Source organism: Pelodiscus sinensis, chromosome 19 (assembly GCF_052426305.1).
Source record: "Pelodiscus sinensis isolate ZL-2025 chromosome 19, ASM5242630v1, whole genome shotgun sequence".
Taxonomy (NCBI): domain Eukaryota; kingdom Metazoa; phylum Chordata; order Testudines; family Trionychidae; genus Pelodiscus; species Pelodiscus sinensis.
In genome coordinates this window covers 29,894,041-29,921,973 of record NC_143070.1, presented here as the reverse complement: position 1 = coordinate 29,921,973, position 27,933 = coordinate 29,894,041, and the positions used below count along the sequence as shown (strand labels likewise).

At 53.7% G+C, this 27,933-nt stretch overlaps 1 protein-coding gene across 1 annotated transcript in view; it reads left to right on the top strand.

Moving 5' to 3' along the window:
- LOC102451427 (butyrophilin subfamily 1 member A1-like) overlaps positions 1-25,326 on the top strand; it is a 43,747-nt gene extending 18,421 nt beyond the window's left edge. Inside the window, exons 5-9 of the mRNA XM_089771104.1 lie at positions 2,894-3,010; positions 15,022-15,042; positions 15,152-15,178; positions 16,287-16,313; positions 24,228-25,326. Of these exons, the coding sequence (XP_089627230.1) occupies positions 2,894-3,010; positions 15,022-15,042; positions 15,152-15,178; positions 16,287-16,313; positions 24,228-24,787 (752 nt within the window). The 3' untranslated portion in view covers positions 24,788-25,326. The remainder of the gene's footprint in view (positions 1-2,893; positions 3,011-15,021; positions 15,043-15,151; positions 15,179-16,286; positions 16,314-24,227) is intronic.
- Positions 25,327-27,933: the final 2,607 nt, after the last annotated feature.

Genomic DNA, 27,933 nt, shown 5'->3' with positions numbered 1-27,933 from the left:
GGGAGGGAGCGTGCGTAGTTGGGCCAGACCAAGGCTGGCCTAGATCGCTCCCTCCAGTCCCTGGGGGAATTGGGCCAGACCGTAGCCACAGCTAACCTGGCCCTCTCACTCCAAGCACGGGGGAGGGGAGGCTTTGAGGTTTGGGCCCCCCACCAGTGAGGGGCAAGGCCACGTGGCTCCTGCATAGCCCCCTGGGTGAGCAGCAGGGAGGAAGCAGGGCAGCTGAGACGGGACTGACATAACGACATCACTCTTGTCCCACAGGCAAAACTTTTTAAAATGAAATAGATAGAGAGAGAGAAAAATGTTGTATTTGTAAAGCACTTTTCATCTAAGGTCCCAAAGTGCTTCACAGCTGCTTTGGTTGTGATAGGCCCAGTGTTATTTGACTGTTATGTTCATGGCATAAAAACAAGAGTTGAAAACAAAACACAAATACTCCCCCTGGAAGGGTGCAGTGCGGCTCTGCTTTATTTGTAAGAATCCAGAATCCAACACACCAGAGGTAAATGCAGGCTGCTCCCAGAGGCAGAAGAGCAGAACTCAGACCACCTTGCTCTAGGCTGGTCCTTCGCAGACTGACTTCAGAGGACCCAGATGTGCTCTCCCTGCACAGGGCCCTAGCCTGTAAGCAATCCCAGGAAACATCTCAGTATTTAAAGTGTCAGCTTGTAATTTTTATGGTTTTCCATAGACCCCACTTATCATTTAGCTAAGGATCCTCTTATCAGCCATCATGCCAAGGCCCTGGGAAGAGGAATTTTTATTCTCAATTTCTGGGCTCAAGTTTGTTTTTATTAAAATCCAGCATTAACACAATTTGGGCCACTCTCTCTCGTGTAGTTGAGTCCCTGTGAGCTCAGGAGAGTTGGGGGTGTCAGGAAGCTGGTCCCAGCTCTCTGATTCTGAGGGTCAGTCTGTTCTGGCTGCAGCCTTGGGATCACGTAGAGTAGCCAAGGGAAGGGGAAATCTGTAAATTACAAATTGCTTGGTCAAGGTACAATAAAGATCCAGACACCAGAGAAAATAATAATAAAAAAGATCAAATAGGTAAACGATGAAGATTTCAGGTCCATTCTGAAGCATCTGGCAGTTTAGATTGGGCCACGGTCCATCTACTGACTAGCCCTGGCCTAGGGGATGCTTGAACTGACACCAGTGGGAGGTAGGGGTAGCAAAGCAAAGTCTTCTGCCCCACTATACCCCCTCCCATTAAAGAGCCATATTCAGTAACCAGGCTAAAGCTGGGCGTTTCACTGACTTAATAAAACAGAGGTAAAAAAAACCAACGAATGGTCTGGTAGCAATTTATAGACTAACAAAACATGTAGATGGGATCATGAGCTTTTGTGGGCACAGCCCACTTCTTCAGATGTGCCCATGAAAGCTCATGATCCCATCTACATGTTTTGTTAGTCTATAAAGTGCTACCAGACCATTTGTTGCATTTTTCTCTAAGGTTATGTCTATACTTGCACCCTATTTCAAAATAGAGATGCATATGAAGACATTTGAAATTGCAAATGAAGACGGAATTTAAATAGCCCATGCATCATTTGTATATTCGCGTTATGGCGCTATTTCGAAATAACACGCTGTTAAGACACGGTTATTTCAAGAGAAAACCCTTCTTCTGAAATAACTGGTAAACCTCATTGTATGAGGAATAAGAGTTATTTCAAGAGAAGGGTTTTCTCTCGAAATAACCGCGTCTTAACAGCATCTGTTATTCTGAAATAGCGCCATAACTCGAATATGCAAATGAAGCACGGGATATTTAAATCCTGGCTTCATTTTCAATTTCAAATTTCTTCATTTGCATCCCTGTCTCAAAAGAGGGTGCAAGTGTAGACATACCCTAACAGACTAACTCAGCCGCCCCCTGAAGCTTCTAAAACAAAGGTGTCACACTTCTCTCTGTGTTTCTCTGGGAGATTCTTTTAAGCAGTCACAGAGAGCCCACTGTCAGTGCCCTGCTTTCATGCTGCGTGTATTTGTGTTGTACTTAAAAGAAGTACCTGGGATCTTTTTCAGAGGGATAAGGCAACACGCCATTTTTATTAAACATACATAAATTAATCAATACTTATCATATGCATATGATATATATCACTCATGCACTCTAACACACACAAGCACACTCCTTCTTGTTGTTGTTACCAACTAGTTGCTCCCCTTAACTTCACTGGCCAGGTGAGTTAGATGCGGGAGGGGTGGAGCCGGGCTTTTGCCGATCCGGATTGATGCTCTAATGGTGACAAGACAAGACCCGGGGTCCTTTGCAAGACACCTCACTTTTATAGCAGCTTCCCTCTCATGCAAATATATCCCAGATTCAAAATCTGGGTCTGTGTCCATTGGTCTTTTGTGCTGCTTCTCTCTGGATGTTGTCCCAATGCTGTTCAGAGAGGATGTTTTCCAAAGAAGGTGCCTGCTACTAATCCCCAAGGCCGTCAATATGTCTGTTCTTCTTTCTTGAGCCCACTTGACATCTTGGGCCTGGCTTCCACCCCCTCTTCAACTGGTGTAGCTGTCGGGAGGTGCTTGGCACCCAAGTCTTACTCATTCACACCTCATTCATTCAACAGGGCAATTGATTACAGAGTGGGGGGAAGATTTTATTCTACTCCTAGCAAAAAAGACATTTTTCTTCCACTTTAACTATATACCCAGTTTTCTACAAGTTTTCTATATAGAGTTCTAATACAAAGTTACAAGGTTATATGGATTTGTATTCTAATACAAAGTTACAAGGTTATATGGAGAGGCACAATGCCAAGTCATATGAAATACAAAATAGCACAATGCAAAGTCATGTGAAATTATGTGAATATACTTAATACATAGATTTATCTACATTTGCTCCCAATGTCAATGGCACTTTCTCTTGCAGGACTGTTTTTCCCAAGGGTCAACCCTTGGATGGTGTCTCTGGGGGTGATCCTGGCTCTCCTGGCTGTTCTCATCCCCCTGGCTAGTTACTACTCCTGGAAGCAACACAGAGCAAAAGGTGAAGTAAGAAAAGGGCTGGGGGTATGGGGGTGGAGGGGAGGGATTTCAAAACAAAACCCAATGCAGAGCTATCAGGATTAAGGTGTTCTGATTCAGTGTTTGGAGGAGTTTCAGGCAATGGGAGCCGGGTTGGAGGTGAAGAGGGAGCTGAATAAACTAGGACTTTGTCTGAACCGAGTCATGTCAAGTGGTTTCATCCTTCAGATCTCACTTGGGGAGCCTGACGGAATGTGATTCTGGACTATTCCCTGGGGATCAGCATTGCTCAGTTTAACACCATGTGGGACTCAGTAAGCTGGGCTTGGAGCGCTGACATACAGGACCTGGGGGCTTGCAAGAAAACTGGAAAGCGAAGCAGGAGAAAAGAGGAGTTTCTTAGGTCCCAGTCCTGTCCCCTCCTCCTCAGTCAGGCCTGCAAGTAGGAGGTGTGGGTGGGCAAAGCAGTGGCTGTGCACATGGACGTGTTAGCAGTCACGGTGGTTATACCCGCTACAGGACAGGGCAATTAGCTCTTTACTGCAGTGTAAGTGCTGGGCAGTAGTTGTGCCTTGGTCACAAAGGGCAGAAATTGGCTTTCAGTGACCTTCATGTTTATAGGGAGCCAGGGATTTCGAAGTTTCTTTAGGGTGTGGAACACACAATTCTTGGTTACATTAATGGGCACTGAATGTGCAAATCCCCAAGGCAGCTGGGAAAGTTTTCCCTGCCCCAGAGGGTTTTCTCTGCTGAATCTCTAAGAGCTTTGTGTAGAAATTTGCAAGTGCCCGAAGAATTGGCTGCAGGTGTCCCATTAGCCTGCTACTGCAGGTGGGCTCTGAATGAATCTCAGGTACCTGCCTGTCTTAATAGTTGAGCAGGAACATCTGGCAGCCTATTGCAGGTACAGGAATCAACTCCCCCAGCTACCCGTGTACCTGTCTTCCAGCAAACTCCTGCAGCCTGCTGCTTTCAGGCTGCTTTACACCCTCCTTCCCTGCACCCCTCTTCTCTTCCTTTTTGGGAGGGGTGTGTATGTGGCAGGGTGGCTATTGCTCTTGTGGCAGGCAGGGTTCAGTGCACCCTCATTCTGGGCCAGGCCCCCACTTCTCTTGACCTGCTTTGTTTGCAGGCAGCTTCCTCCCCCCACCTCTTCACCTCAGTCAGCTGTTGAGGGTTCTGGCTGAGTGGGGGCCTCTGCTGCCCTGCCCCAGGCAGGGCCAGGGGGAGATACCCCCCTTCCATCTTCTTGGGGGTCTCCCTCACCCCTTTTTCTTCACTGTGCTGGGGAGACTTGACTGTTCCTGCTGCTTTCCCTGGGGCAGAGGTGGTAAAGGGGCTGCTGTGGGGCAGCTCCTGGGCTATGTCTACACTGGCGTGATTTTGCGCCAGAGCTATGCAAATGAGGCTAAGCGTGGAATATCGCCGAGCCTCATTTGCATATATGAGCCACCATTTTTGTGGAAGAAGCTCTTGCCCCTTCTTGCACAAGAAAAACCTTCTTGCACAATGCTGTTATTCCCGAAAATAATCAGCGTAGCAATATTGCAAGGGAAGAAGCTGCTGCTAGGCAGATCATCAAATACCAAACAATTAGAAGCCAATATATATACTGTCTGTTTATATATAATAACAATAAACCATTATTCCCCTTTCCATAACAATGCCCTTCAGACGCCACCTTATCTCAAGGTCTTCACTAGAGTCAGCATTCTATCCTTATCTCGAGCACAAGAGAGATGAGAGGTGAAAACTGTCTCTCCCTGTACTCTGCGTTGTTAGGGCTCACAGTTAGCATGAGTTAGGCTAACCAAAAGATCAAAATGGCTACATACAAATCCCTTGGCTTCCACAGGCATCTCCTGCCCTGATCACAATGTTTTCAAACATGGTGTGCACAGAAGCCGTACTGAGGCAACAGGCCTGACCATGCCTGCCTCACACAGCTCAGGGACCAGCACAGTACTGAGCAACCAGGATGTCACCATGTTGGTGCAGAGAACTGCCAACAAGGCACCGAAACAATCATCTGCACCGGATGACAGTGCTGTGGCAACGGCTGTCGATACCATGACCACTGTGGCGCTGGAGCAGACATCGGCACCAGCAACCACACCCCTGGAATTGGTACCATCTATGGTTCAGATTACAACAGTACTGTCTATCCTGGCACTGAGGAACCTACATCAGAAAGACCTGCACCTGGTCTCTTCCACTTTTAATTCTCAATTCCTTGGCACCAGTACTTCACCTGCCACAGTGGTACCAAAACATGGCACGTTGCCCATGGAGCTATCCAGCGACGAAAATGACGATTGTGGGGGCTTCACATTTGTCACCTGGCACGGAGGTCTCTGCAGCATCCACTCATCCTACCTTTAGATCCCCTTTGGGCAATGCTATCCCACATTGGGGACTGTGAGTGGGCCGATCCCATCCAGGGGCCGCACCTCACTCCCTTTTTGACTTCACAAACTCAAGGACTGTTCACAGACCGCCATAGAATTCCCTAAGGGGAAGGGGGACTCAGGACCACCCTCTCTCCAAGTCCCAACTCAGGGCCCTAGGGGCGGGGAGCCTTCTCCCCAACCTGACTGATGGGGCACCAACAGCCTCAACTCGGCAGCCCGCCAACATCTCCGCCCTGTGTCATTTCCTCCCCCGTGATTCTCACCCTAGGGATCCTTCTTCCCCCCTCTCTCTGTAGCCCCAGGTTGCTTCCTTCTGACGCTTCTTCTCTTCGTTCCCACCTCCCTTTTGCTCTCAACTCCCCCTTTTTATGGGTCAGGCCCTCCTTTCTTGCCCATTCATGTCCTTCCCTGCCAGCCTGCCCTGCACAATTGGACACAGCGTCCAGCGTCCCCGCACCTGCCCCATGCTCGGCACAGGCGCCGGGGCTCAAAGCTGCCAGCAGTGCGCCTCCTCCTCTGCCCATGCTGGCCGCCTCTTCTACCAGCTCCAAGCCAGTGACCATGCGGCATTCTGGCATGGACCTTCCCCCTGGGTCCTTGAAAGGGGTGCGGGGCCCCGATGCCCCATCACAGGGACCATACCCATGGTTACCACAACCCATGCCATGACTCTATTGGCAATATTGGAGCCTATGGACCTACAATTTTAGAAATAAACATACCAACAAGCAAAATACACAACTTGTTCCCCCTCTCTCCCACCACAATCTCCATTACCACAAAGAATGGAGGAAGAGGTGCAGGACCCACAATCTTGTGAATCAAGACCGGATACATCTCCAGACACAAATTCATCATCTTCTCCTGATGACACAGTGATGCCACCATTGCCAGCTGATGACTTCACTACTTTTCAGGACCAGTTTAAAAGAGTGGCAGCTGACCTCAACATCACCAGGGAAGAAGTCACAAACTCAACACAAGCTCACCAACATCCTCCAAACAGCCCTATTGGTGAAAATCACCTCACCCATAAATTTGTCAGTCTTGGACCCCATAAAAATGATCTGGCAGACCCCAGTCACCATTCCACCTATGAGTAAGTGAGTGAATAGAAAGCACTGTGTTCCTCCTAAGTCATCCAAATTCCTTTTTACACTCCCACAATTCTTTGATGGTGAAAGCAGCGCATCAGAGGAGTAAACAACAACAACCTCATTCAGCCCCAGCTGACAAAGAAAGCAAGAGCTTAGATGTATTCCAGAGGAAAGTCTACATTCATCCACCCTATAATTTAGGTTAGTGAACTACATGGTGTTACTTAGCAAATATGACTTCCAACAGAGAGGACTCTCTATATAAATGTCCTGGAACTCAGAGTGATCAGGCTTGCATGCCATCACTTCCTACCAGTATTACTTGGGCAGACTTGTCAGCCTACATCAACAGCAATGCATGCATGTTCTATATATATAGGCAGGGCAGTGCACGCTTCCATGTACCTATGTACAGAAGCTATTGCCCCCTGGAAAATGTGCCTCAAACACAGGATTACTATCAGTACATGTGACTTCCCAGGCATTTTAAATACCACAGCCTATGCTCTCAGCAGAACCCTACCTCAAGAGCAGAGTGACCGATGAGTGACAGCGCTGTCAACGATCTTCTGTCACTGGGGCTATCCTCAGAGAGACCTTTTCACCACAAACCCCATCAAGAAGTGCCCCCTGGGTTGCTTCAGAGCAGGCATAGGAAAAGGATACCTGGGAGGTGCTCGATATTCAAAAAGAGCCATCATTTACTCCATGCCACCCCTATCCCCCCCATTCCCTTTCTCCACAGTACAATACACACAATAAGAACGGACAGAGCAAAGATCATACTTCTAGCCCCTTCTTGGCCCAAGCAGTCCTTCCTCAACTGGATGGCCATATTTCCCCCAATCGCTCTACCGCAGAGCCTGAACCTATTATACCAAACAGGGCTCCAAATTCAGCCTCCCCAATTACCCAGGCTTCACCTCAAAGCCTGGTACCGAGATGGCTTTCAGAGTTAGAGCGCCAGTGCTTGGAACAAGTACAGAATGTGCTACTACATAGCAGGGCTACGTCTACTCAAAAAATGCATATGCCCACAAATGGTCACAATTTGTCAGATGGGCCACATCATGTAACATTCCACTTGAGGTGGCCCCGTTACCTTCCTCCCTCCAATATCTCCTGCACTTAAAACAATCCTATCTTTCCAGGAGCGCGATTAAAGTCCACCTGGCAGGGATCACAACTTTCCACACAAAAATAGACGATGCTACCCGATTAGTCCATCCAGTGATGAAATGGTTCCTGAAAGGCCTCCAGGCCCTGTACCCCGACGTGGCTCTTACAGCTGAGCCATGGGATTTGCACTTGGTTCTTAACACATTTACTAAATGACCATTCAAGCCCATGGCCACATGCTCCCTGCTTTACTTTTTGGTGAAGACTGCCTTTCTAGTGGTCGTTACTTCCGCCAGGTGTGTGGGAGAAATAGTGGCGCTAATGGCTGACCCCCCAGATACCATTTATTTCAAAGACAAGGTAACCCTACATACTCATCCCGAAATCCTACCTAAGATACACTCTTCTTTCCATATACATCAGACCATTCAGCTCCCAGTATATCTTCCCAACCCTCACACCAATCAGTTAGAAGCAAAACTGCATCCCCTCAACTTCCGCAGGGCACTTTCCTTTTATATACCTAGAGCAAAGCCCTTCAGATCCTCACCTAGACAAGGGACGGGCAAAAGGGCCTTTGTGGGCTGGATCCGGGCTGCCGAGCAGATGGAACCAGCCCACGGAGGCCTTGCTGCTCCCCCTCCAGGCCACTTAGAGTCTGGGGGGCAGGAGACCAAGGGCAGGAGACCTTCTCCGCTCTGCCCCCACCCCGTGAGCAGTGCCTGGTGCTTCAAAGCACCACATAGTCCTGGCAGGGTGGGAGGAGGCTTTGTGCACTTCCCCACCCCCAGGCCCTAATTGGCCTTGGGGTAGAGGGGTTCAGGAAGTCTCCTTCCATGCCTGGGGCATGGCTCATAGAAGGAACTTAGGGTGGGGGCAAAGGCCAATCTTTATTGGGGGTGGGGATCCTGGAAATACCTTGTCCCCACCCCCTTCCACTTGATGCTCCACCCCTTCCAGTGCAGCCCAGGACCACTTCAAAAATTTCCGAAGTGGCCCCTGGCAAAAAATTATTGCCCACCCTGACCTAAACTGTTTATTCTACTGGCAGAACATAATAAGGGAAGGGATATATCATCTGAGAGACTCTCCCACTGGATTTTTGGACTGCATCAGAAAATGCTATGAACATAACCAACAAAATCCCGGGAGCCTGAACTACAACCTCTTACTACAGCACCGCCAGCACTGAGTAAACCACTGGCACCATCTAAGGCCTGCTGTAAGACTAACAAGACGACAGCTTGAAACCTTTCCAAAGGGCAAAAATTGCACTGTCCATCAATTAGGCCATTATGGAGGTGGCCAATGAAAAATGGCAAATCCCACTCTCCATCTCACCCACTAACAAAAGGGCCAATAAAAAGAATTTCATCCCTGCCAAGGGCACGAACTTTCTTTTTTCTCATCCCCAGACAAATTCCCTGGTGGTCGACATAGCACAACCGGGGGCTAAAGTGCCGCAATACAAGAATGCCACAGCAGGCAAAGAGAGCAAACGCTTAGATCTTTTTGGTAGAAAGATCTATCCCTCATCAACCTTATCACTGAGCATTGCTAACTACGCAGCTCTCCTAAGAAATCATGATTTCAACAATTATTATAAGCTCACTGTTCTCAGGGAACATTTAACAGATAACAAAACACCAATCTTTGAAATCATCGGACAGAAGCACTGTGCTGCCACACGGACAGCCTGACAAATGGCTCTTGATTGTGCTGCTGTGTCTGCAACATCTACTGCCAAATCAGTTGAAGAGTATCCTGGTTACAATCAGCTACAATCCAAAGTAGAGGACCTCCCGTTCAACAGACAAAGTTATTCACCGAAAGGACCAGTGAGGTCCTCCATACGAGTAAAGATTGGGGGCATGTACATGACCCCAATCAACAAAAACAGTATGTGCCATACCAAAGGCACCATGAATTTGCATACCCCAGATATCAGAACAGGGGATTCAACCAATCCCATGTGAGACAACACCCTCAAAGGAGGCATCCACAAAATAATTTGATGTCCAACGAGCAGAACAATAAGCAACAGGTTTGACGCATTAGTCGAGGGCATGCAAGATCTCCCGCTCACCTGTCCATGCCAAGACCAGGTTCATTCTTTTTCATTACTGCTTAAAACCATTCTATCATCGATGGGCTGTCATTACAACCGACCGCTGAATCCTCGAGCTCAGAGCATCAGGCTATACCAGTGGTTCCCAACCTGTGGTCCGCAAACCCGTGGTGGTCTGTGACAGTACTTCAGGGGGTCCGTGGAAAGTTTTAAATGTTTAGATCCTTACTTCTTTTCTTTTTCTTTCCTTTTCATTTTCTTTTCTTTATCTTTTTCTTTTCTCTCAACGACGGGGAGGAGGGGTTCTGTGAAATTTTAATAGATTGAAAAGGGGTCCATATGCTCAAAAAGGTTGGGAACCACTGGGCTACACAATTCCGTTTACATCCCTTTCCCTACCCTCTCCCCCCTGCCTGTCCCTCTTCACGGTGCCTTCTCACAAGGCCCTATTAAAACAAGAGGTCCAACGCTTCCTCTCCATGGGGGCAGAAGAGGGTACTGGATGAGTTCAGGGGCAGAGGCTTCTATTCCCGCTACTTTCTCACACAAAAAAAGGACAGACAGTTGGAGACCCATTCTCGACCTCCATAGACTCAATTGATATCTTTGCAAACACCGGTTCAAAATGGTGACTTTGGCTTCTGTTATCCCTGCACTAGATGGGAGGGACTGATTTGCAGCCCTCAACCTACAAGATGCCTATTTCCACATCACAATCCACCCTGCTCACAGATGTTTCCTAAGATACATGGTAGCAACAGAACATTTCCAATATCCTGTCCTACTCTTCAGCCTGTCTTCTGCAACCAGAGTATTTTCCAAACTGCTTGCTGTCATTGCAGATTACTTATGGAGCAAGGGAATTAACATATTCCCGTACCTCAATGACTGCCTAATAAAAGGCTCTTCCTTCCCAGAAACTTTTGAATCCATGAATGCAACATGGAAAATATTCAAATCCCTGGGCCTCATCATCAGTGTGGAAGAAAACATTGTCCTCGCTGTGTTTGTAAGCAACAAGTAGCCAGAGGCAGTTTTATTATGAGCTGCAGCAAGGGAAAAACTGGTTTGGACTGGGCGGGAGTTCCCCCCCCAGGCAGATCTTCGAATACAAGCAATTATGAAGCAGTTTATATACTGTCCATTAGATATAACAACAATAACAATTAGTCTCCTTCCCATTACAAACACCAATGGCTAACAGTTATTTAGTTCCACCCAGATGCTCCTTATCTCAAGGTCCCTACCAGAGTCAGCATTCTGTCCTTATCTCCATATGGAGGCAAGAGGCGAAGGCAGCGTCTAATTACAGATCTCGCGTTGTCAGGCCACAGACTTAGCCTGACTCTTGCTCTCTTGTTAACAAGACCAAGATGGCTTCACACAAATTCCCTTATTCCCTTTTCCTGCCTCCACAGCAGTGATCAAAAATCTCCTCTATGTCCTGCTCAGTCCTTGAAATGTACAGGTGCCTGCTTAGACTGTACCTCAGCACAGTGATACCCACCATTGCAGAGGTTCCAGGCAATACAGGACTTCATAGCAATGGTCACCATGAGCCTACAGTACAAGTACTTACCTGTGTCCAGCTCATGGCAGCCACAACAAACATGGTTTCTCATGCACGACTGCACTGGCTGGCCTCCATACTTGGATGGGGAGAGCATTTGGATGGTCACTGGGCTGATGGTCCACCAAAGAAACCTTGTTCCACATCAGTCTCTTAGAACAGAGAGCAGTCGTCAGTATGTACAAGCACTTCTCCACACGCATTCAAAATACAGTCAGGATACTTGCAGTACTCCGTAACCACGCTAGGTGTGTGGGTTACATAAGCACTTCTCCACACGCATTCAAAATATGGTCAGGGTACTTACCGACAATATGATGACAACATAGAATCATAGAATCATAGGACTGGAAGGGACCTCGAGAGGTCATCGAGTCCAGCCCCCCTCCCTCAAGGCAGGACCACGCTCTGTCTACACCATCCCTGACAGATGTCTATCTAACCTGTTCTTAAATATCTCCAGAGAGAGAGATTCCACCACCTCCCTTGGCAATTTATTCCAATATTTGACCACCCTGACAGTTAGGAATTTTTTCCTAATGTCCAATCTAAACCTCCCCTGCTGCACTTTAAGCCCATTACTCCTTGTCCTGTCCTCAGAAACCAAGAGGAACAAATTTTCTCCTTCCTCCTTGTGACACCCTTTTAGATATTTGAAAACCGCTATCATGTCCCCCCTTAATCTTCTTTTTTCCAAACTAAACAAGCCCAGTTCATGAAGCCTGGCTTCATAGGTCATGTTCTCTAACCCTTTAATCATTCTTGTCGCTCTTCTCTGTACCCTTTCCAATTTCTCCACATCTTTCTTTCACATTACATAAATCACGAGGGAGGTGTCCAATTCCATTCCCTGTGCATCAAGGCAATTCACAAGGTGACACTGGTAGCATCATACTTACCCAGCATCAACAATGTCTCAGCCGATACATAAGAACGGCCGTACTAGGTAAGACCAAAGGTCCTTCTAGCCCAGTAGCCTGTCTGCTAACAGTGGCCACCACCAAGTGCCCCAGAGCGGGTGGACTGAAGACAATGATCAAGCGATTTGTCTCCTGCCATCCCTCTCCAGCCTCTGAGAAACAGAGGCCAGGGACACCATTTCTATCCCCTGGTTAATAGCCTTTTATGGACTTAATCTCCATGAATTTATCTAGCTTCTCTTTAAACTCTGTTATAGTCCTAGCCTTCACAGCCTCCTCTGGCAAGGAGTTCCACAGGTTGACTATGCGCTGTGTGAAGAACTTTCACTTATTAGTTTTAAATCTGCTACCCATTAATTTCATTTGGTGTCCTCTAGTCCTTACATTATGGGAACTAATGAAGAACTTTTCTTTATTCACCCTCTCCACACCACTCATGATTTTATAGACCTCTATCATACCGCCCCCCCAGTCTCTTCTTTTCCAAACTGAAAAGTCCCAGTCGCTTTAGCCTCTCCTCATATGGGACCTGTTCCCCACCCCCTAATCTTTTTAGTTGCCCTTTTCTGAACCCTTTTCAAGGCCAAAATATCTTTTTTGAGGTGAGGAGACCACATCCGTACACAGTGTTCAATATGTGAGTGAACCATAGTTTTAAACAGGGGCAGTAAGATATTCTGTATCATATTTTCTATCCCTTTCTTAATAATTCCTAACATCCTATTTGCCTTTTTGATCGCCGCAGCACACTGTGTGGACGTTTTCAGAGAACTATCCATGATAACTCCAAGATCTCTTTCCTGATTTGTCGTAGCCAAATTAGCCCCCATCATACTATATATATAGTTGGGGTTATTTTTTCCAACGTGCATTACTTTACACTTATGCACATTAAACATCATTTGCCATTTTGTTACCCAATCACTTAGTTGTGAGATCTTTTTGAAGGTCTTCACAGTCTGCTTCTGTCTTGACTATCTTGAACAGTTTAGGATAATCCGCAAACTTTACTACCTCACTGCTTGCCCCTTTCTCTAGATCATTTATCAATAAATTGAACAGGATTGGTCCTAGGACTGACCCTTGGGAGACACCACTAGTTACCCCTCTCCATTCTGAAAATTTACCATTTATTCCTACCCTTTGTTTCCTGTCTTTTAACCAGTTCTCAGTCCAAGAAAGGACTTTCCCTCTTATCCCATGGCCATGTAATTTACGCAAGAGCCTCTGGTGAGGGACTTTGTCAAAGGCTTTCTGAAAAATCTAACTATACTATATCTGCTGGATCCCCGAGTCTGCATGTTTGTTAACCCCTTCAAAGAACTCTAAGGGTATGTCTACACTACCACTCTAGTTCGAACTAGGGTGGTTAATGTAGGCATCCGAAGTTGCAAATGAAGCCCGGGATTTAAATTTCCCGGGCTTCATGTGCATCTTGCCGGGCTCCGCCATTTTTAAATCCCCGGTAGTTCGGACTCCGTGCCCACGGCTACACGCGGCACAGAGTAGGTATTTCGAATTAGGCTTTCTAACCTCAGATCGGGTTAAGGAGGTCTTGATGCACAGCAGGAAACATACTACATGCTCCATCGCCCTCCGAAAGTGGTGCAGATTTGCATCATGGTGTACAGACAAACGGCTGGACCTGCATTCAATACCACCACACTAAATTTTGGATTATATCCGCTCCTTAAAACAATCAGGCCTTAGCCTTAGCTTCTCTCCAAGTTCACCTGGCAGCAGTTGCCACCTTTCACCACACTGGGACAACCTGTCACCAACAGTGGAGCACTCACAGGGATTCACATCTTGAAGAACTGTTATTACTGCACAAGGTACTTTTCTCACTTCTCATCTCCTGTTTTCATTCTCCTGATCTTTTGATTTTATCACCTTGCTCACCTCCTACCAGGCTCCAGTCTGATTCACCTGTTCTTCCACTGGAGTCTTGCTTGAGAAATGTCTTGGTATTTATTTCTGCACCTTTGGCTGTTTGCTCTTCAAATTCCATTGGGCCCTCCAACCATCCACTTCATACTTTATCTGACACAGGTTAGACTTCCATTTCCTGAATGGTCCCTGATTGGTTCTAATTACCTCTGGCACCTGCCAGTTAGCTAGACCAGGGAGTTCATCCCTTTCTACTTCTGGTTTTGCTTAAGCACAGGTATGAACTGTGCTTTCTGTAACTGAGTAGATTACACCGTCAACCTAGATTCTGAGTCAGAAGATTTTAATTTGTTTACTCTTTAATGTGGATGTGAGGGGGGCGGTGAGGGGGCACTCACCACCGTTGCGGGGGTCCGTTGTCTGTCCCCGGAATCAGTCCATTCCGCCCGCACGGGCCTCCGCTAACGTGGGGGTTTCCCCTCTGGAATCCTCCAGTCACATCATTCTCTTCACCACACTGCCCTCCGGCAGTGCCCAAGTCACTCTCTCTGAGCCCCCCCTTCTGGGGGATTGGTGTTTCTCCAGCAGGCCTCACTTCAGGCCTAGCAGGCTGGCAGTTTGTCTGTCCAAGCGCCCCTGGCACAGCCTTGACTCTCTAGCCCTGCCCTGCCCTGCCCTGCCCTGCCCTGCCCTGCCCTGCCCTAGCTCTGGGGAGCATCCTACTCCCCCAGCAGCCAGGCTCATACACCTTCTCTGAAGCAGCCCTCCCCTTTTATGGCTCCCAGCTGGGCCTTAATTGGCCAACGCAGCCCAGCTGGGCTGAACTCCCCGGCCCTGCTCCAGGCTGGGGTTTGACTCTTAAAGGGCCAGTACAGGGCAGCTGCCCTGTTACAGTGGGAACGTATTGAATACCTCCTTTTTAACATGTGGGTCTCATTTTTCTTTCTTTTGCTTTTAGATAAACTGCAGGGTGAGCTCAGTAAGTTTTTTATTATTATTATTACTAATGTAAAACTTGCTACAAAATTGTCTCCTATTCAGCGTTTCTGTGTTCAGGAGAGGTCTCATGTCTCTGTGTTTGTTTTCAGAGTGGAGAAGAGCCCTACTAAATGCAGGTAAATACATTCACATTTTCCCCGTGTGGGAGGTCGGGGGTGGGGGTGTGTGGGTGGGTGGAGGGCTCAGCAGATCCCTTTGTCCCATTCTCCCTGCCTTGTCCAACTCTCCAGCCGGGGCTCCCTGTCAGACACCCCAGCTGGCGGGTGCGATCACCCCCTCTCCACGGTACGGGAAGGGGGGTCAATGAACCCGATAACAGTGTCCCACCTCAGCAGCAAAAGAGGGGGCCCACACCCCAAGTGTCACCCCTCAACGGGACGTGGCCTAGCCGTCTCTGCCACCCGGCCGCTGCTGTCCGCACGCCAGATGGTGGCCAGGTTCACAAAAAGGGGTTGGGTGCCAGTGGGGGTGAGGGAGGGGGACCTGGACCCGCCCTCTCTCTGGATCCCAGCCCGGGGCCCTAAGTGCAGGGGCTTGTGATCGCCCCTGCACGGCAGATGGGGAGTGTTTCCTCCCGCAATGCATCTGCCCAAGGATGCCAGAAGGCTCCTGCCCGGGGCTGCTTCCTCCCTTTCCCTAGCCCCTGGGGTACCCCCGCCATCTTGCACGACCTACCGCGGTTCAGTGGTCCCGGTTTGAGGTTGCGGTGTCCAAGCCCCGTGGGGCTGCCGTAGCCACGGGTCCAGCCCCGGCCAAGTTGCTCCTCCGATGGGTGTCAGGGCCTATCCCGGCCGGCCGCGAACCCAGGACTGACTGCCCGCTGGCTGTGGGGGCTGTCTCGAGAGTCCCGAGGACAGGGGCGGGCCACCAGCCAGCCTTGGTCGCGCACCTGTGGGCCTTTTTAAAATGGTTCGCCGTGCCGGACACCTCCTGGGGCTCCCCCCCCTCCAGCGGCATGGCAGCTTCCCCTGCAGCCGCCCAGCTGTCAATTTCCGCCACGGCCCCTCCCAGCGCCGTCCCAGGGGTTTGGCCCGCGCCTCCGCCCTCCATCCAGCGGTCCGGGCCGTTCCGCGTGCGGGCCGCTGACGGCCCGTTAGACCCTATTTGAAAAGTTATCAATAGCTATTATATTTTTCTCTTGTCATAAACTTTATCTGAGATTATTTTCTATTCAGCAAGTCTGTGCTCAGGGCAGTCCTCATCTCTCTCTCTGCTTGATTTCAGGCTGGGAGAAAGCCAGACAACATGCAGGTAACTGCTGTAAACTCTGCTGAATGTGATCTTTCAAAACTTCAGCTCACCTGTAAGCTTTCTGCTCCTTTGCTTTGGGACAGTGTTGAATAATGAGACCATTTCCCTGGGCAGGGAGCGGCTCAAGGTGGGAAGACAGGAAGCCACCATTAGCCCTCTTGTACTGCCAGTGTTGGTGGTAGCTGGGGACTTCTGGGCACATTCAAATCTGGGGGCAGAAGGGAGGGCCAGGATATGTACCTAGGAAGGTGTTGGAGGGGGGCAGCAGGCAGAACTAGGGTCGAGATCTTGCCCCACATATTTGGTGGAGTCTGGGCACTGTAGGTCCATAATTCATTGCTCCTGTCTGGAGTTGATGGTTTTTATAACCTGATTATGAAGCTCCCCGACCCATGGTCACTTCGGCCTGGTCTACACGAGGAGTTTAGGTTGAAGGAGTGGAGAGAAGAATCCGTTCTCATGGAGCTCTGAACCAGCAAATGAAATACAGGTATCTATGTGACGATCACAAAGGGCGTGGTGGAGAGAGGACATGCCAGGGATGCCCAGCAGTGCCATGTGAAAATAAAGGAGAGGGGGAGTCTTAGGAAAAGACAAATGAGGCAAACAGAGGGTCTGCTTTATTTTTTAGGCAGAACGGCTCTTGTGCAAGAGGGGGGCTTGCGCCAGAAGGAGCTGTGGAGACGACTCCTTTTTGCGCAAAAGCCTCTTGTGCAAAAAGCGGCTGAAAATTAATTATACAAATGAGGTGTGGCAATATTCCACACTTCGCCTCATTTGCATATTTATTGCACAAGCCATAGCCAAAGGGTCTGTCTGCTCGGCCCAGGGCAGCGAATCTCCGAGCTGGGGGCGGGAGCACACAGCAGGGGGCGGCCTTGTCAGTGCAGGCCCTGATACCTAGGGGGGCTCAGCAGAGAAGGTCCTGTGAGATCGGCAGTGACAGAGCCCCAAGCTCTGCAGGATTCTTTAGTGCTGGGGCACAAACCCCACAACCAGAGTCTGCCCCTCCCCTGGCTCTGGGACACGCTGCCCACCTGTGTAGCCAAACCTGCCATGTCTGCAGAGCCCGGTGTGAGACCCCCAGCGCGTCTGCCCCAGGGCTGGGTGGAGGGAGCCAGGGGGAGGCTGGGGCAGTCGCTAGCTGGGGACACCTGATCCCCGGGGGCTCTGGGAGGGGCTCTGTGGCCAGTGCCCGCGCTGGGGGACGCCGGGGCAGCGGCAGAGGGTCTGTGCCGCTCGCAGGGCCCAGGGGACACGTCGCTCTGGGCAGAGAGTTCAGGCTGGAGCCGAGTCTCCACTGGCAGCCGGGTCTGTGGGCTGAGATCAGGGCTGGGGGGATTTTCCTGGCCAGGGCACATTTCACAGCCGCTCTGGAGTGTCCCAGCTGGTGCCCTGAGCCCGGCCGGCCCGTCACCGTGTGGGGCTGGGGCCGGGGACAGTCCCTCCCTGCCGGTCACTGGGCCTGGGCGCCTCAGCTGCTCAGGCAGGTTTGCAGAGGGGCTGGGCAATCGGGTGCTAATGGTTCATCGGCAGAACAATTCGATTTGGGGTCCAGTGAAACTGCTCCCGGCCCCAGGCTGAGTTTGCTGGCGAGTGTCCATGGACAGAGCCAGGTGCCGTCGCTTCCCCCACAGCCTTTAGCCCAGGGGCGGGGACCCAGCTGGGAGCCCCAGGTCCCTTCCCCGTGTGGGGTGGGGCAGGGATGGGAATGTGGGTCCCCTGTCAGGTGGGGGCTGGAACCACTGGGCTCTGACATGGGGTCCCTCAGTCTCTGCTGCTGCAGATGCTCCCCTGGGTGTAAACACGGCCCTGGGCAGAGCGTGGGGGTGAGCCTGGCTCTGCAGCACAGTGGGGCGGCCCCACCTGGGAACCCAGAGTCCAGCCCCCAGCCCCAGTGACCTGCAGTTACTGACCCATAACTCAGTGAGGGGAGGGGCGCGGCCCCGGCACAGCAGTGTCTGAGGCCGTGGGAGCCGGGTTCCCTTGCACCGATGCACCTGCCCCTGTGCAAACCCCCAGTGCAGCCCCAGTGCAGCCACGTGGGTGTGAACTGGGACTGGCTCCAGGGCAGCTTCTCCCAGGTGGAGGGGCAGGAAATGGGGAATTGCCCCTCCCCCTCCCCACTGCCCTCATTAGCAACAGCCCATTGGTTTGCAGTTGCACCCCCCTCCCATCCTCCACTGCCCTGCCCCCCCTAGGAGCCCGGGGGGGGCTGGGCTGGGGTGGTGGAGGCCTGTCCCCTCCCCTTCCACTCCCCTTCTTCTGTCCGTCCTTACGCTCCACCCCTCAATCCCCATGGCACCTGCCCTTTCCCTTCCCCTCCCCACAGCCTCCTGGTGCCGCCTCCTTCCCTCACTGCCCTCCCAGCACCTGCCCCCTGCCTCCTTCTTCTCTGAGCCCACCCCCTCACTGCCCTCTGCCCCCGGTTCTCCTCACGCCCCTCTGCACCCTCACATGTGACTTGCCCCACCCCCACCTTCCTCATGCTCCCTCCTTTCACCCCCTCTGCCCCGGCACCCACTGCTCCCTCCCCTCCCCCTTCCTTTTGTCTGCCCCTCCCTTCCCCCTTCTGTCCCCTGGCACCTGCCCCTCCCCCTGCCCTCTGGTGCCCTCCCTTCCCTCGCCCCCTTCAGCCTCCAATAGCTGCTTCACACCTGGCCCCTTCTTGGCCCTGGTGCCTGTCGCACTCCAGGCTGCACCCCTGAGCCCTGGCACCTGCTGCTTGTACCTTGTAGCCCCTGACATCCCCCCCATTCCCTTGCCCTCCCACCCCCTGGCACCTGCCCCTCCTCCCACACTTTGTGCCCTCTAGCCCCTGGCATCTGCCCCACGTAGGCCTCAGCATGAGCCCTTCCCTCACCCCCTGTGCCTGCCCCTCCCCTCCCCTCTGCCTCCCGATACCTGCACCCTCCCACTCCCCAATCCACTGGTGCCAGCCCCTTTGTGCTCCCCTCCCCTGGCCCCCTGGGCCCATCTCTCCTGCTGCTTTCCCAGCGCAAGTCCCTGCCTTTGGCCCCCTTTGGGCCCCCTGATGTTTGCTCCTTCCCCTCCCTCCTCCTCTAGCCCATTGGTGCCCTACACTCCCCTCTGGGTCCTGCCCCTCCACTCACCTTCCCCTAACTTCTGGGTCCTGCCCCTCCACTCACCTTCCTCTGCCCCCTTGTGCCCTCCCTTCTCCTCACCCAACTCTCCACCCTCCTCTGCTCCCCTGTTCCCTTGTCCCCACTCTGCCCCCTGGTGCCTGCCCTGCTCCTCTCTGCCCTGCTTGTCTCTGCCCCTCTGCTCTACCCCCCCCCCCCCCACCCCTGGTACTGCTCCTTCCCTTGCCCATCTCTGTTCTCCTGGCACCTGTCCTGCATGCCCCTCCCCCCTTGATAACCACCCTCCTCTTGCTGCCCTTTTGCCCCCTGGGGTCTGCCCCCCATGTCCCACCTCTCTATTTCCCCTCATCACCTGGCCGGCCAGTCTCCCACCCCCTCCTTGCCCCTGGGGCCACGTGAGGCCTGGAGGATGCTGGCAGGTGAGGAGAACGTGAGTCAGGAAGTGTCATTTCCCCTTCACTGCACACAGGAGCCACGGGCACCCAGTGACGTGACCAGGCAGCGAGACTGACCCACACAAGGCAGCGTTTCCTCATGCAGCACAGTCGGCCGGCGGGGCTCTGCCCGGGGGAGGGGGGAGTCAAGGCCAAAGTCACAGCATGGTCAGAAAGGGCAAGATCCATTCACGGAGGGTCGCTCCGCCAGTGGCTCTGAGCCAGGATAGGCAGGGATGCGTCAGCCTGTTCTGAGTGTCCCTAGTCCCTGTGGACTGGATACTGGGAGTGGGTGACAGGGGAGGGATCACGAGACGATTCCCTCCTCTGCTCATTCCCTTTGGCTGCTCCAGGCGCTGCAGTGGCAGGAGGCAGGACACTGGCTGATTTTGCATAAATATTAATTATAATAACAACACCATTAATACAGAAACTCCCCCAGACACTGGCCTGTCGCGCTAGCGATGTCGTGACACAACAGCCTTGGCAATGAATGGATTTGAAAAGTCTTGGCCTCCTAGGAAACGTGTTTTTCTATCCGGTTCCCAGGCACTAAGCAGGGCGTTGGAGTGACGTCTCTGAAACAGTCCCACAGACCCATGTTTTGGCTGCTGCTGTTTGCTGCGCCACCGTTCCCTCTACTGCTCTGTCCCCAATGGCCTGGCATCAGCACCTTCTGCTGCCCCCCTCCACGTGCCTTCAGCCAGTCCCTCAAGGTCCCACCAGCTCTGGGCGATGGCAGCTCTGAGCGCAGAACCTCGTGGCTAGTGCAGGCCGGGCTCCCCCTCACCCGCATACTGTCCCCAGCAGGGCTCGGCCCTGAGAGCTCTGTGACTGCAGCTCCAGCTGTCACTGACCCAAGCCAAAGGCTCCGTCTGGCCCAGGCAGCTCTGTCTGCACGGGAGAGAGGGGCCAGCAAACCCCTGGGCCACTCGCCCTCTGCTCACCAGCCCCCGGCAGCCCCACCCTGCTCCCCAGCACAGGGCGTGTGGGGGTGGCCAGGGCTTAACCTGTCACCAGAGAGGGGCCGGGCTCCAGCATGTTTGTTATTTTCCCAACTGATGGGCCAAGCCCAGAGGTGCCGGGGCTGGGAACTGCCAGGCACAGAGGTCTCAGAGGGGCCAATTGAGTCTGTATCTTAAAAAACCCTCAAAAAACAACGCTTGCTCCTGTAGCACCTGAGAAACCAACAACAAATGTAGTCATCTCCCTGCGTATGTCTACACTAGCCCCCTAGGCTATCCTGGGCTTCATTTGCATCTTCCCAGACGCCGCCATTTTTAAATTCCGGCCCGTGGCTACACGTGGCATGGAATAGGTAGCTTGAATTAGGATCTCTGATACTAATTTTGTTTCAGCTACACCAGACTAACACGGCTACATTTCTATCAGTCGTCTCTCTGTTAGTCTGTGGGCGCTGCAGGACTTTGTGAGCCCAGAGGTGCCGGGGCTGGGAACTGACGAGCCCAGAGGGGCCAGAGCTGAGCCCTGGCAAACCCCAGCACAGATTCGGTGCTGAGGGTCCCTCCCCCAGGCAGGCCCAGCCCAGCTCTGCTGCTGCCCGTCACTCAGACACTAAAAGGGCCCCAACATTTCCTGACCCCACATGGCATCTCAGTGGTTTGTGCCCAGCCCCAGGCAGAACGGATCCCGGGCAGCCCAGCTCTGTGGGCCAGGCCCCAGGCAGGGCAGGCGTGTCCCTGGCAATACAGGTTGGGCCTGGCATCATCCCAATCCGGCTCCTCATGAGCTGTCCCGGGGGAGGGGCTCCCTCAGACCCTGTTTACACACTAAGGCTACGTCTAGACTGGCCACAAATTCCGGAAAAGGGATGCAAATCAGGTAAGTCAGCATAGGGAAATCCACGGGGGATTTAAATATCCCCCGCGGATTTAAATAAGCATGTCCACCGCTTTTTTTCCGGCTTGGGGAAAAGCCGGAAAAGAGCGTCTAGACTGGCACGATCCTCCAGAATAAAGCCCTTTTCCGGAGGATCTCTTATTCCTACCTGAGTATAAGAGATCCTCCAGAAAAGGGCTTTATTCCGGAGGATAGCGCCAATCTAGATGCTTTTTTCCCGGCTTTTCCCCAAGCCGGAAAAAAAGCGGCGGACATGTTTATTTAAATCCGCGGGGGATATTTAAATCCCCCGCGGATTTCCCTATCCTGACTTACCTGATTTGCATCCCTTTTCCGGAATTTGTGGCCAGTCTAGACGTACCCTAGTGGTTCAGCCAGGGCAGCCGCATCAGCCCCATTGACACTGGCACAGACAGCAGCCGGGAGAGCTTGTCCGGGCCCTGCTGTCACACCTGCCCTGCGTTCTCAGGGGAGAGTCAGGAGCTGCCCAGTGGACCAGCAGAGCGTTCACATGGCCACAGCCCGTGTGTCTCCTGGGCGCGCCTCAGTGCACGTCATAAAATGTATTCTGCACACGGCTAGGAACAACTGGAGGGAGCACTGATGTACACCCCCCCAGTGGTCCTAGGGAAATCCTGGCTGGAACCTGCCCCTCCCTTCACCCCACTCCCTCTGTCCTCATGGTACCTGTTTCTCTTGACGCCATTACCCCCTTCTGCTCCTCTCGTCTGCCCCTCCCCTTTCCTCTCCCAGCATCAGCCTGTCCCCTCCCCCCAGCTCCGCCCCATTGACACCTTCCCATCCCTCCCACTCCTCCTTCCCGTTCCCTTCACTGTCTCCCCCTTGACCCCCGTTAGCCCTGGTGCCTGCCCCTCCCCTGCCCCATTGCTGCCAGCCCGCCTGCTTACCTCTGCCCCCTGCCTTTAATCCCTCCCCCAGTGCCTCTCTAGCCCCCTGGCACCTACCCTTCCCATCCACTGCGAATAAAACCTTCCCCCCCATCTGCCCTGGTGCCTTCCCCATCCCTGTCCCCCGGCATTTGTCTCTCCCCCACTCTACCCTTCTTGCTTCCCCTTTCTCCTCCTGCCCTGCCCCCTCCCCTCAGCACAAGCCCCTTTCCTCTCCCCCACCCCCATCCTGGTACCTGCCCCCTCCTCTCACATTTCCTCCACCTTCCCCTTAGTTCTCCCTGCCCCTCTCCCTCTGCCCCCCGACCCTGCATCCCTCATCCCCCTCCAGCCCCTGGTACAAGCCCCTCTGGTCACTGCTCCTCTGCCTCCCTGAGGCCCCTCTCTGCCTTCACCTCCGTCAGAATCACAGAACTGGCAGGGACCTCGAGAGTCATCGAGTCCAGTTCCCAGCCCTCACGGCAGGGCCAAGCACCATCCAGACCATCCCTGACAGGTGTGTGTCCAACCCGCTCTTCAATAGCCCCAGGGATGGAGACTCCACAACCCCCCCCCAGGCAACTTATTCTAGTGTCTCACCACCCGGACAGGCAGGAAGTTTTTCCTAATGTCCAACCTCAACCTCCCTTGCTGCAGTTTAAGCCCCTTGCTGCTTGTCCTGCCCTCAGAGGCCAAGCAGAACAATTTGTCTCCCTCCTCCTTGTGACACCCTTTTAGATACTTGCAAACCGCTCTCATGTCCCCTCTCAGTCTGCTCCTTTCCAAACCAAACAAGCCCAATTCCTCCAGCCTCCCCTCCTAGCTCATGTTCTCTCGACCTTTCATCGTTCTTGTTGCTCTTCTCTGGACCCTCCAATTTCTCCACCTCTCCTGAAATGTGGGGCCCAGAACTGGACACAAGACTCCAGCTGAGGCCTGATCAGCGCAGAGCAGAGCGGAAGGACGACTCCTCGTGTCTCGCTCACAGCGCTCCTGGGAATCTGCCTCCCTGGGGCCTGCTCTTCCCTTTGCCCCTCGGCCTGCCTGGGGTCTCCTCCCTGGGCCCCCCTTTGGGTCCTGTGGTGTAGGCCCCACCCCATCTCTGTCGCACTGGTGCCCACATCTCCTCCCCCCTCTGCCTCCCTAGGGCCTGCCCTTCCCCACACCCCTCTGTCTGCCCCTGTGCCCCTCTGCTCCCTTCCTCCCCCTCTGCCCCCTGGTGTCCACCCCTCCCCCTGCCCTCCTTGCATCTGCCCCTGCACCCAGCCCCCCTGGGGACTGCCCCTTCCCTCACCCCTCTGTCCCCTTGTGCCTGCTCCTCTTGCCCCACATTGGCCCTACGGTTGCTCCCTCCTCTCCATCCCTCCCCCTCTGCCCCATCATCTGCCCCTCCCCCTTCCTCTCCCAGCATTACCCTGCCCCTCCCCCCACTGTCAGCTTGCCGCCCCTCCCCCGCTCCTCCTGCCCTTTTCCCGCTCTGTGTCTCCTCACGGGCAGAGGGGCCCTGACCCCCCTCAGACAATAACCCCCCCCCCCGCACAGCGATTAACGGGGGGGGCAGGTTAATTTCCCCCTTAGCCCAGAGACCCGCCCCTGCCCCCGGCCCTGACTCTGTGACTCTCTCCCCAGTGGACGTGACGCTGGATCCAGACACGGCTCATCCCGAACTCGTCCTGTCTGAGGGTCGGAAACGTGTGAGACACGGAGACACGCGCCAGGATCTGCCCGACAACCCCCAGAGATTTGAGAACTATCTCATTGTGCTGGGCGCCGAGGGGTTCGCGGGCGGGAGGCGTTACTGGGAGGTGGGGGTGGGGGACAAGACAGGCTGGGAGCTGGGGGTCTGCAGGGAATCTGTGAGCAGGAAGGGGAAGGTCACACGCACACCTGGGAATGGATACTGGGCCGTGGTGCTGAGGGACGGGGGATACAAGGCCTGCACCTCTCCCCTAACCCCCCTCCCCGTGAGCGCCAGGCCCAGCCGGGTGGGGGTTTTCCTGGACTACGAGGCGGGCGAGGTCTCGTTTTACAATGTGACTGACAGGTCCCATCTCTTCACCTTCACCGACACCTTCTCCGGGACGCTGCGCCCGTATTTCAATCCCTTTAACAACGCCGGGGGCACCAACGCGGCTCCCCTGAGCATCTGCCCGGTGCCGGCCCAGGCAGGGGGGAATCCCTGCCCCTGACAGTGACCCTGCGGCACCGACCGGCCCCTCCCAGCGCTGCTGTTCTTCCCCCAGGGCAGGGCCGGTTACTGCAGGTACCTGGATGTTTTGTGCCAACCGGTCACTGCCCCTTTCCCTTTGCAAGTGGAGCCTCTAGTGGAAAACCGGGCACCTGGCAGCCCAGCCCAGGCTGGTGAATGGGACCTGCTGGTTGGAAGGAGCCCAGGCTGCCTTTCCCCCCCATCCCGGGTTTGCTCCACCCCAGCACAGGGTGAAACTGGTACGAAACGCGGCCAGACAGCGGGTGGGGTTTGCTGCCCTCACCTTGCCCCGTCCCCTGCCCCAGATGAGGGGGGAGGGGACTTTCACTCCTGTCAGAGTTTTCTACTGCTGTGAAATCTCAGTGTCAAATATGAAAGAAAAAACATCTTCTAATTTAGAAACTGTTGTTGTTGTACTAAGGTGTCAGCACAAGAACATTTTCCTTTATAGTTCAACAGCTTTTTATTAAAAATCTATTTTTAGAAATGGAATTTTGACCCTTTTCTTCCCTCATGTCTATATCGATATTCAGTTTCCTCCTACCCCAACATGAGGCCACAGCAGCCTCTGCTCACTGGAGCATGCACCTCTCACCTCTGCGGAGGTGGGGGGCGGGGGTGGGTGGAGAATTTTTTTTTTTGCAGCTGCACAAGTGCACGCCTTAGAGGGAATCCTGCCCAGCACTTTGCAGCGCTGTCCCTCAGCTCGTGTAGACCATCCCTTTGACAGCAGGATGTGTCACTATGGGCCAGGGTAGGCAAGGCTGAGCTGGTTATTGCGAAGGCCACGAAGAGATTTACGTGTCCTCGGAACACATCCTGCTGTCAAAGGGGTGCTCTACACGAGCTGAGGGACAGCGCTGCAAAGTGCTGGGCAGGATTCCCTCTAAGGCGTGCATTTGTGCAGCTGCACAAAAAAAAATTTTCCACCCACCCCCGCCCCCCACCTCCGCAGAGGTGAGAGGTGCATGCTCCAGTGAGCAGAGGCTGCTGTGGCCTCATGTTGGGGTAGGAGGAAACTGAAGGCCTGGTCTGGAGGCTGGGGCCTGTGTTGAGGCCACATGGGGGCAGCCGATCAGGGCCTGCTTCAGCCATGTGGTGAGGGGGCCAGTGCCTGCTGTAGGATGGGGGAGGTCTCCAGTGGGGAGCCAGGAGCTGCTGCATGGCGGGGGGCCAGGGCCTGATCTGATGGGAGGACAGGGCATGTCACATGATGGGGGAGCTGCTCCAGGAGGGAGCCAGAGTCTGCGATGTGGTGGTGGTGGTGGTGTGGGGGGGTGTTTTTCCAGCAGGGAGCCAGGCCATGTTGCATGGGGTGGGGGTGGGTGGACCAGGGTCTGCCACATGGCAGGGAGCTACTCCGGTGAGGATCCAGGGCCTGCTGCATGTTGGGGGCTGCTCTGTGGGGGAGAGGGGGATCAGGGCCCATTCTGGCAGCCAGGGCCCTGGTCCAGTGGCTGGAGGCCTGCACTGAGGTCATGTGTTGCTCGGGGAGGGGGAGAGGAGGGGGGGAGGGAGGCTGCTACGTGGTGTGAGGCCAGATCTGTTCCGGCAGCCGGTCTGCTCCCTGGCCTAGTTCCAGCCCTTCCCCACGGCTGGAGCCAGGCTGTGGTGTGGCTGCTCCTGGGGCTGCCCCCTCCCGTACCTCTCTTTCTCCCCACAGAGCCCCCTTACCCCCAACCCTCCCCGCTCCAGGTGGGGGCTCACAGCCAGCTCCCTGAGGGGCAGCCTGGGGCTTTCCTTGCCCTGCACACAGGCTGCATAGGGAGCAACATGGTGTGTGGGGAGGGGGGGTACTAGCTGAAAGAGTTTCTCAGAGAGCCATGCGACTGGTGGGTGCCATGGTGGCATCCATCTACACAAGTGCCCTCACCCTCATTGCTAGCACACAAGACAAAACTCACTCCACTCCTGGATGAAAAAACTCAGAGGGATACTGGTACCCAGGTAAACAGGCTGCTAATGCTGTTAGCTACTCCCCTTATGGAGATGGTTCACCTACAGGGCTGGGAGAGCTCTCTGCCAGCGGCCCTGCTGTGGCCACGCTGCCACGTTAAAGCGCTGTCTCCGTAGCACTTTTTAAACCCTTAGACCACGTCTACACTAGGAAACTATTTTGAAATAATGAAATTCGACTTAAGAACTCGAATTTCTCCTCTCAGAGTCGCTGGCCCCCAACCGTCTCCCCTCCAACCCTCTCCCCCAGGTGCAGTTTCATTCCCACTGGAGTGTGAGCAAATGCTGGGGGGAGGGAGAAGGTTTAGGGCTGGGAGCGTGGGGGTGGTACCAGAGTCAGGTGGGTGCAGGTGGCCCAGGGCAGGGGGCTAGAAGTGTGGGGGGGCACCAGAGTTGCGGGTGTAGGTGGCTCAGTGCAGAGGATTGAGGGGGCACTCAGGGCAGGGGGTTGTGGGTGAGGAGCTCAGGGTTGGGACCACTTGCACTGCCCGGCTGCCGTAGCAGTGGGGCTGGCCGGGCGGTGAGACCGTGCTGCTGGAGCAGCAGGGCTGGAGCCTGTGTGCTGGCAGCCTCCAGAGCCCCCGCCCCATTCAGCCAGTCTCTGACCAGGAGGCAGCCCCAGGGTGCACCAGCTTCTCCGGCGACTGCTGTCCCTGTGGGTGCTCCGCTTCAGGTGCTGGTGCATCCTGGTGCTGGCGATGGGAGATTTTTCCTAGCAGGGCCCTGCCATGCCGCACATGCACAGTGATTCTCTGTGGTACCACAGTTGTCTGTTGACTGTGCATGTGCTGTGACCCATGTAGACTGGAGCTTTTAATGGGAATTCACTATGGGCCGGGTCGCTAGTCTGACCAGACTATTTGGGGTTTGTCCTCCACCCTGGACACAGCAATGCAGAGCCAGGAATGCAAGGTGGATGTTTCCCTGGCTGAAATGAGCAACGCCCTTGGCTCGAGCTGGCATGATGTGGGGCTCCATTGGCGGGACTCAGCTGAGGCGAGGGGCTTGAATAGGGCAGCTCTGTTGATGACCCCAGCTGGGAAGGAGGGACTGGTGTAGGGGGCTCTGTTGGCAGGGGGCTCAGCTGCAGAGGAGGTTTTAGCGCAGGGCAGCTCTGTTGAGGGGCTGAGCTGGTGAAGAGGGTGGAGCAGGAGAGCTCCATTGCGGGGG